Genomic DNA, 14,273 nt, shown 5'->3' on the forward strand with positions numbered 1-14,273 from the left:
AAGCTGAGGAGTGTGGACTTTCAAGTTGCCATTGTAGCATGCAACTAGGCTTATTGTTATAATTAGAAACTGTAAAATGTTAGACATTGTCATTGCAAAAAATACCTATGCAGAGTTCAACTCTTACTTGAGCTACTTGTAAGGTTTGGTGATCTGCCTTTGCAAACTGGACAGCCAAAGTGACAGCCTGTGCTGCCTCCGAGGGGCTCAGTTCCTGATTGTGGATCTTCTGCTTGATAACCTTCAGTGCATCAATGGTTCCCACTGCGGGGATGGCGTTCAGGAGCCAGTGCCTGCAGGTAATATACCAATCCTATGAGTTATACAGATGCAATCCCAGTGAAAAAGCCATTGGTGTGACATGATGACGACTAATCACCTGTACTGAGGTCTGTCTGCAAACTGCTTCCATATGGCTTGGATATTTTCATAGTTTGCAGCACGAAGGATCTGGACGAGCTGTAGGAATTTGGCAGGAGCATCGGCATGTACCTGTTGTTGGTTATTCTGTACTAAGTGCTGCAGGGTTTCTGCAACCTATACCAAAGTGTGAAACACAAAGAATAAATAATAACATTTATTTGCAAACCATTACTCAGGAAAACAGCATGAATCGTACTGTACCAAAATGTTCAAGAACGAAGGCGAAGGGCATTGATTGAAACAGATTTTTTAAACATAGAAAGCTAATTTTTCCCCCACTCTCTCTGACTACGGGCCAGATGTATCATCACGGCCCATTGCGATTCGGTAATAGCGATTTTTAAGAAATCGCTATTACCGACTCGCAAAGGGCCATGTATCACATTTGTGAATCGGTAATAGCAATGTCTTAAAAATCGCAAATGCTATTACCGAATCGCAAATTGCGATACCGGCCCCATTTGCTGCTATGGGCCTGTTGAACCAGAAATTGCAATTTTGGAAATGCAAAAGGCCAGGGTGCTGGGGGCCTAAGGCCCCCTCTCCTGCACCCCAATTATTATTTTTTTACCATGTAAGGTACACACATGCCAAAAGGGCATGTGTGCTTTACATGTTCAATTTAAAAATGCAGTTTCACTGCATTTTTAAATTTTACACCACCTGGTTGCAGATCATGGTATTTTGCATGTGCAAAATGCCATTCTGCGAAAAATCACAATTTGGGATTTTTTGCAGCATTGCCTTGCGACCTGGATTTTGCGAATCGCGAATTGCGATTCACAAAATCCAGGTCGCAACGCTAAAAATCGCAATTTTAGTGATTTCTACTTTGTGGTCTGCGAATGCCTTTCATGCATTGCAGACCACTATTTTCCACTCGCAAACGGCCGATTTTACCGTTTGTGAGTGCAAAATATTTTCATAAATCTGGCCCCTAGTCTCTAAAGTCATTTGTACCCCTTGCTTTACTTATTGGGTCATTTGTAGTTCCCTTAAATGTATTACAGAAGGATTCTCTAAACGTCCTAGCCACGGGTTCTCTTGGCGCCCAGGAATAAATGCTAAAAAAAGCATGTATTAAGGAAAACCAACAAGGAAAAGACACGACTACATACATTGTCTATTTTTTAATATCATGATTTAAATATTTTTTTACATATTTCAGAAATTGCCCCTTTTGATTGCACCCTCATGTGGTACATGGTATTGATTTTACAACATTTCTTTTTTGAATATTTTCCAGAAAGCCTGAAATGGGGCAAAACCAATTTTCACTTGTCAGTGTAAGTGTCATAGTTAAACGTTTAGGAAAAGTTGTAAAGCTTTTAAAAATATTTTACAAACGCAATAAAAGGTTAATGTATGCACGTTATCCTAAATTCCGATAACCAGTGCAATTCAATTTATAACATTTTGTGAAAAAGGTTTGTAGAAACAGCAAAAACAATCATTTTGAATATTACAGTTTCATAGATTTCAGTTTTGTGCATCTTTGTTCATCCACACTTGACTGTTAGAAAATCATATGTGAATTATTGCTGATGGTTTAGTGGAATTAATGAAAACATTAAGGCCCATATTTATACTTTTTGACGCTAAACTGCGCTAACGCAGTTTAGCGTCAAAAAGTTTTGCGCCGTCTAACGCCATTCTGAAGCGCCATGCGGGCGCCGTATTTATGGAATGGCGTTAGACGGCGCAATCAGACCGGCGCTGCCTGGTTTGCGTGGGAAAAAACCACGTAGACCAGACAGCGCCGGCGTAGGGGGAAAATGGCGCATGGGCGTCTTAAAATGGGGCAAGTCAGGTTACGTCGAAAAAATCGTCTTAACCCGACTTGCGCCATTTTTTAACGACGCCCATCCCCCATCAACATGACTCCTATCATTGTAAAGATAGGAGTCATGCCCCCTTGCCCAATGGCCATGCCCAGGGGACTTCTGTCCCCTGGGCATGGTCATTGGGCATAGTGGCATGTAGGGGGGCACAAATCAGGCCCCCCTATGCCACAAAATATTATTAAAAAAAAAAAAAAAAAAACTTACCTGAACTTACCTGAATGTCCCTGGGGTGGGTCCCTCCAGCCTTGGGTGTCCTCCTGGGGTGGGCAAGGGTGGCAGGGGGGGTCCCTGGGGGCAGGGGAGGGCACTCTGGGCTCATTTTGAGCCCACTTGTCCCTTAACGCCATGCCTGACCCAGGCGTTAAAAAGCGGCGCAAATGCGCCGTTTTTAGCCACGCCCACTCCCGGGCGTCGCTTTTGCCCGGGAGTATAAATACCACGTAAAGGCCTGGGAGTCATTTTTTAGACGGGAACGCCTCCCTTGCATATCATTAACGCAAGGAAGGGGTTCACGCTAAAAAATGACGCACATTCCGGGAACTTTGGCGCTATTCGCCTCTAACGCCATAGTATAAATATGGCGTTAGTTGGCGTTAGTTTTGCGTCGAAATTGCGTCAAAAAAAACGACGCAATTTCGGCGCAAACGGAGTATAAATATGGCCCTAAACTTATGAAATACTTGTATATGTTGCTAAATTGCAATCAAAAATAGCTTTAAACAAACTGTGCATGTAAATGATGGCAAACATCTCGATTACCATCACAGTGATAAACTGCTTGCATTTAATAACTACTTTATAATAAGACAGTGAAATGTAAACTTTTTCAATTTTTAAATATTACATAATAAATACATATCGGTGTGGGGGGCTGATGTAGAGATGGGCAGTAAAAAAATCCTCTTGTTTGTAGATGCAGTTCTAAATTAAGAGGACAAGATCTCGGTATAATTTCTTCAATCACACAATCCCAGTAGTGGATGAAATTGCTTCACAGCAGTATTCCCCAGATTTAACACTTTCTTCAGAAAATGGATTAGTTTTCATTATCATCCAAAAATGTTCAGTGCTGTCTAATAAAGCAGCATACGTAACGTTAATTACTTTTCGTCTCCTCCCCTCCCCCCAGGTAGGGGTTTCAATTAGAGCTTTTAAAGGACTACAGCTACATGCAATCTAGAAGTTACACGGGAATCATACCTCGAAATAGCTTTATTGTGAAACAGCATTATCAAATAATTTGCAGATTGTGGAACTCTAGGAAATTAGTGTCTTCTATGGCATGTAAGGCACCGTACCAGGTTATACACATTGCTTTTCAACTGATAAAAGGGAAAAACAATTTTTTGAACTTTTTTGCTGAAGACTGGGTGGTAAGGCTGCCTTCCACAGTGGTTTGGAGAGTGCCATCATTTTGCTTTATGACTGAAAAGCAACTCAAGAATTTGTTTTTGAAGCAATAACAGTGGTAATGAGACCTTCAAATGAAGAGATTAAACATCCAACTGTCTGAAGACCCTTCTCAATTATGTTTCCTCTTGTATTGCAGACATATGCCCTGGTTGGTGGTCAACAAAACTTTAAAATAAATAATTGAGTGGGAGCTAGTCTATTCAGATGTATCGGTCATTTTCTCTCAAATGCAGGCAAGCCAATTTCTATGGAGTCTCTGTTCACATTAGTCTGATGATAATCACCAACACTGCTTGGCCGGATGCTAATGATCATCCTGTGGTTGCATTAACTGTTTTATAGGTTTTGTTTCTGACTGGTGAATTGCAATGCATTATTTGTTCATCTTTAACTTAAGGAGTGTCTTGGTGAATTACAATAGGATCATACACATATGAATAATAAGAGGCATATTTAGGCCATATTTTTCATTTACATTAAACTGAGAGATGGATTAAAATACCGGTCATTTAGGTGGTAAGACGTGGGTATTCTTAAGGTTGTAAAACAAAATGTGTCTCTAGAAACATAGTAAGAGCTTTTAAGATTTGCTTGTTTGTGTGAACTGGTCGATAAAGTGTTAGATTCAGCGGCTGTAATGGCTGTGCATTCTCCACAGCACAGGGAAGAAGGTTACATGAGTTGGATTTCTGAGACATTTTAATAGGGCCAGCTTTGTATCATCCAAACATCTACCTTATTCAAGAACTTGTTAAAGCTCTTGACACAGTGTTGTGTGCTCTCCATCTTTGCACAAACTGTACATGTGCATTGTCTACACATGATTAGAACCTGACACCTCAAGCTGATATAATGTCCCGGAGCATGGTGTTGAGGTTCAGAAGTCTTCTGGTCTTGCGGTTAATTGTGATCCATCAAAGAGATCTTTGGAAATTTCAGGGGGATTCTATACCTCTGCATTATTAACAGTTTTCCAAACACTGTAGAAGATTAGTATCAAATATGTAAAAAAAACTGCTATCTTTGCTGAATAGGCAAAAACCAGAGAGATCTGAATGTGTATTAGATTCTGTTGTCCTTATGTATGGAGTGGGGGCATAGACCTAATGTGCTGAAAAGATGAATCAGAAAAATAAACACACTCTACTGAACATAATTGCATCCTCCATGCCAGAAATTTAAATTCTTGCATGGCCTCTGAGTAATTTCTGTGCAATTGCAAAACTTCATGTTGTAAATATTTTATATAATTTAATTGAGTGTGGCTAGATTGAAAAACTAAAACTAGCAATCCATTACAATCAGAGGAGCCTATTTAGGACAAAAAATCAAAGGTACAGGCAGATATATACACCTCTGCCTAAACGTACTTGTACAAATGTTTCCAATTCACATACAGGCATTCCTGGAAATCTGTGCTGGGCATAGGTTTCTCAATATGCTACTAGTAATGCCATGTGACACGTCTCAAGGACTCCTAATCTCTACATGGAGTAAAACTCTGCAATTTGAATTATTTTTTCTCTTGAGGTAAGACACCTTTCCCATTGGAGAAAGCTCTTTCTTTACATCCCTAGTAAATCTGGGGGGCGGTCTTTTACCCTTCCAATCCTGGAAGAGAAGTCCCTACCAGTCCTGGAAGGGGAGTTGCTCCAGCTCTTTGTTGGAATAAATCTCTGACCATTTCCGTGGGGGAAGAGATTGAGTCTAAGCTTGGGAATGGCCACAAAAGTTTATGCTTGTGTATGTTCCAAACATCTGAGGCAAACCACACCTTGGAAAGGGTATCTCTTGCCCCTTGAGTGGAATTTACTACTGTGGATATCTCCACGCTCATAGAGAAGAAATTCCCTTAATGAATGCATTTATGGCAAGAATCACTTTGTGTATTCCATGTAGTTCTAAATGAAGTATTTGTGGCCTTCATCTCATGTTTGCTGGTGAAATACATTTGAGATTAGGGTCCAAAATATTTTTTTAACATTCAAATTGAATGTATGTGTGACAATCGGAGGCTCATGTGTACAATGGTATATTTAGTTACATACTTGTGTTTCAGGACTCCTTGTCTTCACTAACTGAATTGGCATCTGGAGAAGTTCAGAAGCAAACTGGTACTGAAGACCACCGCGGTTCTGGAGCTCATTCTGAGGAGCACTCACTCGATTGCTTTTAGTTTCCAGAAAAGTGAGCACTTGCCTGAAAGAAAGGAGAACACAAATGTATTAATTTCTCATTTGCCTTTTAAAGGGCGGGAGCTTGCCTAGTGATTTAGTCAGAGGTCCCAACGTATCACCTATTTGTGTGCCATAATAAAATCCTGTACTGTTCCTATCTTTGTCTATGCACATATTTAAATGTAAGAACTCATACGTTACTGAAAATGATATGTTTCTGTATTGATATAGGATTAAGGCAAGGATGACAGAAGTGTAGTTCCTCCTGCTTCCTAGTTACCCTTTTTTGAGACAAGTGTCTTATAAAGTTTAATTTCCACTGACACTGCTCAAAGGTGGCATTCGCCTCAATCCCTTCATCTCCTTGATCCCTCGCTCCCCTCATTTTTATTATGGTAGATATAGTTCTAAGTCTAGCTTTCAAAGATGGCTGTGTTTGAACTCATTGAATAAGAATGGAGTGATTACTTGAGCATCTGGATTCTCTTTTCTTCTTAGATTCCATGTGATGTCCTGAACCTGAAGCCTTGAAACACAGCCTCCTTATTTAACCCACCTGATGCTGAAGATAACCCAACATAGTAAGGTGCTGCAAATCTACATCACTCTACATATGATCACACTAAACAATTACAATTGTACACTCTCAGAACCAGGTAGGAAATTCACTGATACATCTACTAGAAGAAAGTTAAAGGAAAGTACTTTACAAACAAAAAAGTAGTTACCTTCCCAAGTAGGGTTACCAGCAAGCTAATGTCTTTTTGTAGACTACACCATGGATGTCAATTCACCAAAATGTCAGCAGTAGAGAAAAGGATTTAATGTGGCTCCTTGTTTCACACTTAGCCTGACATCAAATTCAGATTTGCAGCAGAATGGCTAGCAAAAGGCCAATAAGTGGAAACTTCATAAAAAAAGCAAGACCCACAAAGCCTTGTTTACTTTCAGTTATTGTGGACCTCTGTCCGACCCACAAACCAGGGTTAGCAAGGGCAGAACCAAAGGTAGAGGCTGCTGTCCCTGCTTACTCTTAATTGATATTAATGGAAAACACAAAAACAAGCTTTAGAATATAACATTATGGGTAGAATAACATACTCTCAAAAGCTCTCAAGTGGACTGCACAAATATATATGGAATGCATCTGTCACACTAAAAGGGAATGGTAAGTGTACATAAACAAGAATCAATAAAAGTACAATTTCTATGAGTAATCCCAAAATATAATCCGCAGTGGTAATCCACAAATTACAGACGAACAAAATAATCTAAAGGAAATGTATATTTATTCGAGAAAATTCTCCCCACTTGGCCAAGAACAAATTGTTCATTGCTAAAGCCCGAATTCACTTTCAATTCAGCTTGACATACTGTAATGTATTGTAATTGTCCACAATTAATTAAAGAATAAAGTGATCAATGACTACACAAATAAAAGTTTACACTCATCATTATGTTAATCGTCAATGAGAGGCAACGCTGGCAAACTATTTTCTACATGCTATTTATTCATGACAGAGTTGTGTGTTGTTACAATTGCCCCTTTGATTTTGTTAGCTCCAAAAACACACTTAAATCTGATATATATTCTATTCTGATTCTGACCAAAAATCCCTTTATTTCAAGTCTTTTTCCAGCAACACACTGTACCATGAAACGTCCGTTTCTCCCTTAAAAATACATGGCAGAGTCTCCGTTATGGCCAGTCGACTTTCCCACTTTCCGTTTCACTTCTCCTATCGCAAATATAAAGGAATATGGTGAACATATAATTCTATTTTTACTTAACTGAATGACCTCAAACCCTAGGACTTGAAAGAGTTCCTTACATTTCACTCTAATTTCAAAAGATAATATTGTGTTACTGAGTAAACAAGAATGTTTTATCTGTTTGTACAAGGCCTCCACTGGCCAGCCACTGGCGAGATTGGAAGAGGCACCGTATTCCATAACTTGGCTGTGAAAACTGATGTGGCCAAACACCTCTCCCAGTTTATTGTTCATGTTTGTATGGCACATCATACTGTAGTTTAGACAAACAACTCAGTCTAACCAGGTGGTAGATTTTATGAACCACGTTGTGTGCATTGATCAGGATCCGTATCTCACTAAGCAAGTAACTGAGTTATCTATGCATGTTTAGGATACTCGTAATAGCGGCTCTCAAGATCTGCCATGACATTATGGATATATCATAGGGGTTGGATAAATTATACAGACATGGCTAAAAATGAGCGAATTCCCTAATCAGGAGAAAAAGCAGTAAAGGTGAAGGTCACTGTTCTCTTGTCACTGCAGTGGCAAAAGGAAGTATTTTCCACAGAAATGTTAAGTGGACAAGACACGGACGTAGTAAATTACTCTGTAGTAGGCAAGATCTAAATGGGTGCATATTTGTGTTTTTCAAAATTTTGACTTCCATTTTAGGCCCTCAAGTCTTCTATTACTATTTACAGAATTGTATTGCTCAAGCTGTCTAAATCACCAAAATATGTAGCTCAGGTTAGCTGTTTCTGTGATTGAAAATCTTCAATTAAAGTTGAAATTGCTACAGGCATCAGTAATACTGCTGTCTTCTTTAAAACATGTGCTGTTTAACTTTATTAAATGATGCACAATGATCCACAAGGTAGAATACAGGTAGTTCAGTGATTATATGAAAGACACCCACCTGGCTTCCATTACAGCTGCACCAGAGAGTTCATAAAATGGTGAAAATTGATACACCTGTCGTGCAGTCACTTCAGTGATGAGTGCACCATCATCCTTCGGCTTCATCTTGTAAGTAAATGTTGCAGCCCTTCTTAGATTCTTTACAATCTATTGTAAACAACACATACAATTATTATTGGGAGTGAGGGTCTAAGATCCAGTATTGATTTCCAGTAAAGATATGTGCATGGTCAAACCTTCTGGCAAGATGAGCATTTCTCCACGTAAGCCATGCCAATGTTCTTCTCCACTTTATCCTGGCAGTTGTTTAGGTCTCTGGATTTTACAACAATGATTCTATCTGTTCTCTTGTCCTCTTGGATCACATACCTTGTGTGGCAGACACCGGTAACTCCAGACTGTGGAAATCAACAGATAAAGTAAAAAATGTGGGGCTGCATTATGGATATTGATTTGCCTTATACCAATCCACTCGAACGATATTTACTTCTATGAATTATTAACCTTTTCTGCAGCATTTTTCACCTGATCCAAACTACTGATCTGCAAGTTATGACACAGCTATGGATAGGTTCATGACATGTTCTCTCGGTCATCCTGCTCTTTTTAGGACAGGACAACATATTGCTTCTAGACATGTGAGTGTAGAAAATAACTGTAATGCATGCAGTCTGTGGATTTTGCAATGCTTATTTTTTTTAAATCAAAGATACACGATCCTCAGTCTAGCTTTCAAAGTAATTACTTTATCAATAGACTGTCGGATTTCATCAAGAGCATGAAATCTCCTAATTCAAGAAGCACATGAATCATAAAGTTAGAGTTGGCACCTGTTTCAAGATCAAACATGCCAGATGAACATCAGGTTTCCACTCATGGACTTTTCTCCTAAACGCTACTGTTATTAAGTGCACTTTTCCAATTGGTTCAATGAACGCAAATAAAGACTACAACTCCCAGAACACATTAGAACGTACCTGAAAGATGTTCTAACAAGGGGAAACGATTCAACAACCATTTTCAAAGTCTACCTTTGTAGGTGTGTGCACGTTAGTCTTGAGCACGATGGCAGGCGTTATTGTATGTGATTTGTTATTGAAGTATTTAGTTATTAAGCACTTGCTCGTCCATTGCTTTCGTGTCAGTATGTTGCAGATATAACCTTATAAATTAGCCCAATGTTTGAAAGAGCCATGTTTTTAAGGCCTTTGAGAGTCTGCCAAGTGTGTACATGAAGCATACCTTAAGGGACACAAGCTAGTAGGTTGGACAGAGACGCAACCTACTCAGGGTTTTAAGAATTGGTACAGGGAGTGCCCATATTGTAGCAGGTACATGTACAGAACACTCTTATTGAAATATACCCTATTTAACGAGTTGCCAATGTAAGAAAATAAGAAGGGGGCGAGCAGGAAAAAAACGATCCTTTCCTCTTGCTAAAATGTTTGCCTGGTTGTGAAGGAATGACAAAATAGATACTTAGGCAGGTCAAGCTTAATTGAATTTACATAGTCCACCCAGGAGTCAATTATGACAGCAACTGCCACGTTTTCCCCTCATCTGTAATACATTCACACCTATGGTTTCAGAAAGGTTTAAAATTGTTGCTCTTTTCCCAGACTTTCAGTTGACAGGTTTATGCCCTATAGATGTCATAATCACATACTGTAAGTATATCCCCCATTTTTTTACTTGTTTTGTGGTCTTGCATTAATATTGATTTCAGTGTTTGGATTATTTTTAAATGCTAAAAAACTCTAAATAAATGTATGTAAAATAACACATGGACTAATTAAATAGGTGTGTTGCAAAATCATATAGAAAAAAGAATGGGACTTATTTACAAGCCCCGTGTGCCGCCGCTGTGTCACTTTTTGTGATGCACTGGCGACACAAGGTGCAGGCCCATATCTACAAGGCCACTCAAAGCCACTTTGCATGGCTTTACATGGCCTTGTAGATATGGTGTGAGGGAATGCAGCTTGAGTCACTGCATTGCCTTACACTGTCAGGGAGGCATTCCCTAGGCATTGTGATGGGTTTTCTCACTCATGGGTTTTGGTACATTCCTAGATTTACAAGGCATTCTAATCCTGGGTGTGCGACAACACCTTACTCTCCCAGGGGAGGTGAAACTCAGAGAAATATCTTTATTCTGCAGCACACATATAAAGAAGAAAAAACCAACAGGGATTCTTTTTGTGCAGGAAGCTGTCCCTTTCTGCACAGAAACAATTCTGCCTGTAACGCAGGCATCCTTGCACCATGATGCAAGGGTGCCTGTTTCAGCACTGGGCAGCCCATTGTGTGCCAGTGCAGGGGCAGAGGACAGAAAAGCACCATATGTCCTTTCCCTGTGCTGCAGGGCAATGCAGGAAAGTCACTTGCTGCACTGCCCTGCTCCACAGAGCTTGTAAAATATTCCTCTCAGAATGTACTAACATGTATGAACTTTGTTGTAGGGAAATGTGCAAAAGAAATAAGGGCAGATTCACTAACATCTCAGGGACTGCGCGGCCGCAACATAAGTCACTGCACAGGGTTGAGTGAGAGGAAGTGAAAATTACAGCACCATATCTGCCACTTTATGGTGTTGTGGCTCTCTTCATTGGCGCAGGTGCACAATTTGGGTACTTTCACAATGCATACACCTTTGCATGATAGTGCACAGGTATTGAGAGAGTCTAGTATAGGTTTTGTATTGGAAGCACCCCTTTCCATTACACAATGATATGCTTGGACTTCTGCTTAAACTTTTCTCACTTTGTGTGTTGTACAGCACGGCTCACAGGCATAGTTAGAAAAGTTTGGGGGAAACAAATGTTTCTCCTTTGTATCTGTATTGTTGAGGCATTTCAATATTACACAAAGTCCTGCCTACAAATTTTTGTAGTATCGGCTTTGTGTCAAAAAACATGGACACTGCAATGAACGACCCAAGGGACACTCACTTGGTGCAAAGTAACACACAGTAACCCATGACAATACTTTGCCTTACTTTTAGACAACTTTCCTGCACATTGTAAATTAAACCTCAAGTAAACAATTTGTAGTGTTTTTTGTCATTTCTGGTGACTATGCACCAGGAGAAAGTGTTGCCACATCTGACCCATAATGTTAAATTGAGCCTGTAGCCATCACTCTTCAAATGCTGTTCTGGGGACTACGGAAGGCACAGAGCTGGTAAGCTGGGACGATGGTGTAGTATAAACTGAGATACTCAATGAAAATGAAGGGTATAGTAGCATAGCTCCATGCAGTGCAGAGGGGCCCCCACATTTCATCCCTTCCCCTAATTTTGCTAAGATCATGCCATTTGTATATCCAAGAGGTAACCTGCCTAAATGAAACTGTGAATTATCATCACTGGACTCCATAATTTGTATACCATTTACATTTACATATGACAGTGTTTTCAGTACTGATCTATGACACTTTTTTCAAGTGGATTTACTATTGGCTCAACCTATTTGTATAACTACATTTTAAAAAGATCTGAAACTAACCTCCTGCAAGTCGTATACATTTTGAGTCTTCTTGATGGTGACCTGAAGCATGTTCACTATCCCTCTGTAAATGTTGAGTACAGTTTCTGAAACAGTTTCCGGGGCGTACATGGCTCCGACGCGTCCATGGCTGTACTCGAACTTCACCGGTTTGCTGAGTTGAGCAGCGAGAGCCTGGGTCAGCTTTGAAGAACGAGTAAATGGGTCCTTGGGCCAGATGCCATTGTACTCTTTGATTTCAGGGGAAGTTATCTGTAAAAGACCAAAGCTCTATTCAGGATCTGTGTAGGTTATTAATCTATATCATAAAGAAAATAATATCAGAAAGGAACACGTCTTGTTTGTAATGCAATCTGTAGACTATTATCCAGTTTTGCAATCAAATGGTATGTGGATCACATCATGCAAATTTCGTAATTCCAGTTTATAAGACTGGCTATACTCAGCAACAGACACGTTGGCCTTAGGTAAGCAACTCTTTAATGGTAATTTCACATACCTCTTTAGAGTGTTTAGGGGTTGCTTAAGAAATATAATTATAGTCACAATTCCCAAATCTGACTTTTGATTAACTTTTGTGATTCATATCTATCTGGGCAAAGGACCCTGTATCATATGACTCGAACTGTAAACAAGCTAATGAAAATATGTTATAAAATAATGATGTTCTCTGCTGTTTAGTACTTTCCCAATTCTAGCTCGATTAAAGATCATCTAGCTCTTCACATTGTTAAACTTTATTCATTTATGTTTTTCTTTATGGCTTCTTTGATGGGAGTCTCTGGGCTCTACAAACTCATAAAGATGACCCTTTGCAGTTGAAGGAGGGATGACTTGAGGGAGAAATGGGGAGAAATGTGGAGAGAGGGTAAGTGGATGGATGGATGAACGGATGGATAAGAGGATGAAGGGATGAATGGATAACCGGTTGTATGAGAGAAAGATGGATGATGAGTGGATCGAGAAAAAAGATAGTTATGGGTGGAAAGAAAAAATTCTGGGTCGACAGATGGAGAGATGAGTGAATGGCTGGAGAGATGGATTCGCGAGTGGGTGGATGTTTGGATGGATGGATATTGAGAAGAAAGAATGGATGAAGAAGGAAGTAAAAAAGACAAAGAAGGATGTGAAAAAGAAAGGATGATATAAATGAAAGAAGATGGAGAAAGGGAAGGAAATTGAATAGAAAAATATAGAATGAGGGATGAATAGATAGAAAAAGCACAGACATGATGGAAAGAAGGAATGAAAATAAGTTGTAATATGATAAAAAAGAATGGAGAGAAAGACAGATAGACAGAATTTCAATTTAAGAATTTCTGAATTCTCTCATTGAACCATTCTCCAGATCAACTATATCAGGGATGTTTAGGAAATCGTTAAAAGTGGGGAATCATTTTTTTTACTACTCCTTTGGAGACGCTGAATAACAGATGTATATTTCTACCCAACTCAGTAGAACTCATATTGTTAACTTCAGAAGGATGAAAATCCGAGTGGCCCTACCAGGATGTATTTTTATGTTTGCCCAGGGAGCAACTGAGTTGTGCACCTTTATGTTAGAACAAGTTGAAACAAAACTGTGTATAAACGGGGTAGGGTAAACTATATGTTTAAAAAATACCACTGCTATTGAATGCTGACTAATTAAAATGGCTACTCTTCCTGCTCTACATACTAGTCTTACATTTATCACATGTGCTAATGGTCTACATTCTAGTCTTACATTTATCAAATATGTTGAGGTTGGTGGAGGACTTGCTCCTGTGCCCACTTTGTGGTATCTCATAATCTTCACACTATTTCCATTCTTACCCTGAGGAGATACGCCTTCTGTGCGAATCCACTGATCTCCACCTTGCAGTTCAGTTTCATTCCAGATCTGGCCAGGCCAACCTCGGGTAACCCATTCAGGATAATGGCCTCGTACTGGAAGACGTAGGTCTTACTTTCACTGAAGACAGGTTCTGGAAGAAAACACAAAGATGAGGGCTGAAGCTAAGAATTCTCCTGGCAGTGAGTGTCCAACCACATTCCACACAATAAAATGCAATGAGGTAAACACATCACTTATAAGAAAAAAAGATACATACCGTAGTTGTACTGCTCGCTGCCTGTAGGGAGAAAGATCAAGTGGAAAGATGAGAAAGGCTCATGCAAGGATGTTGAAATATTAGAACATTGACTTGGATTCAAGTTACATTAAATAAAGCTTCTGATCATTGCCCCACTAT

General features: G+C 39.5%; 1 protein-coding gene across 1 annotated transcript in view; it reads right to left on the reverse strand.

Annotated features, from left to right (window-relative positions):
- Positions 1-14,273, reverse strand: part of LOC138293927 (vitellogenin-A2-like) — a 93,616-nt gene that overhangs the window by 57,319 nt on the left and 22,024 nt on the right. The window contains exons 3-10 of the mRNA XM_069233206.1: positions 14,133-14,153; positions 13,855-14,006; positions 12,040-12,291; positions 8,770-8,931; positions 8,532-8,680; positions 5,729-5,879; positions 380-537; positions 128-293 (exon numbers count right to left, since the gene is read on the reverse strand). Of these exons, the coding sequence (XP_069089307.1) occupies positions 128-293; positions 380-537; positions 5,729-5,879; positions 8,532-8,680; positions 8,770-8,931; positions 12,040-12,291; positions 13,855-14,006; positions 14,133-14,153 (1,211 nt within the window). The remainder of the gene's footprint in view (positions 1-127; positions 294-379; positions 538-5,728; positions 5,880-8,531; positions 8,681-8,769; positions 8,932-12,039; positions 12,292-13,854; positions 14,007-14,132; positions 14,154-14,273) is intronic.

This window comes from Pleurodeles waltl, chromosome 4_2 (genome assembly GCF_031143425.1).
Source record: "Pleurodeles waltl isolate 20211129_DDA chromosome 4_2, aPleWal1.hap1.20221129, whole genome shotgun sequence".
NCBI lineage: Eukaryota > Metazoa > Chordata > Amphibia > Caudata > Salamandridae > Pleurodeles > Pleurodeles waltl.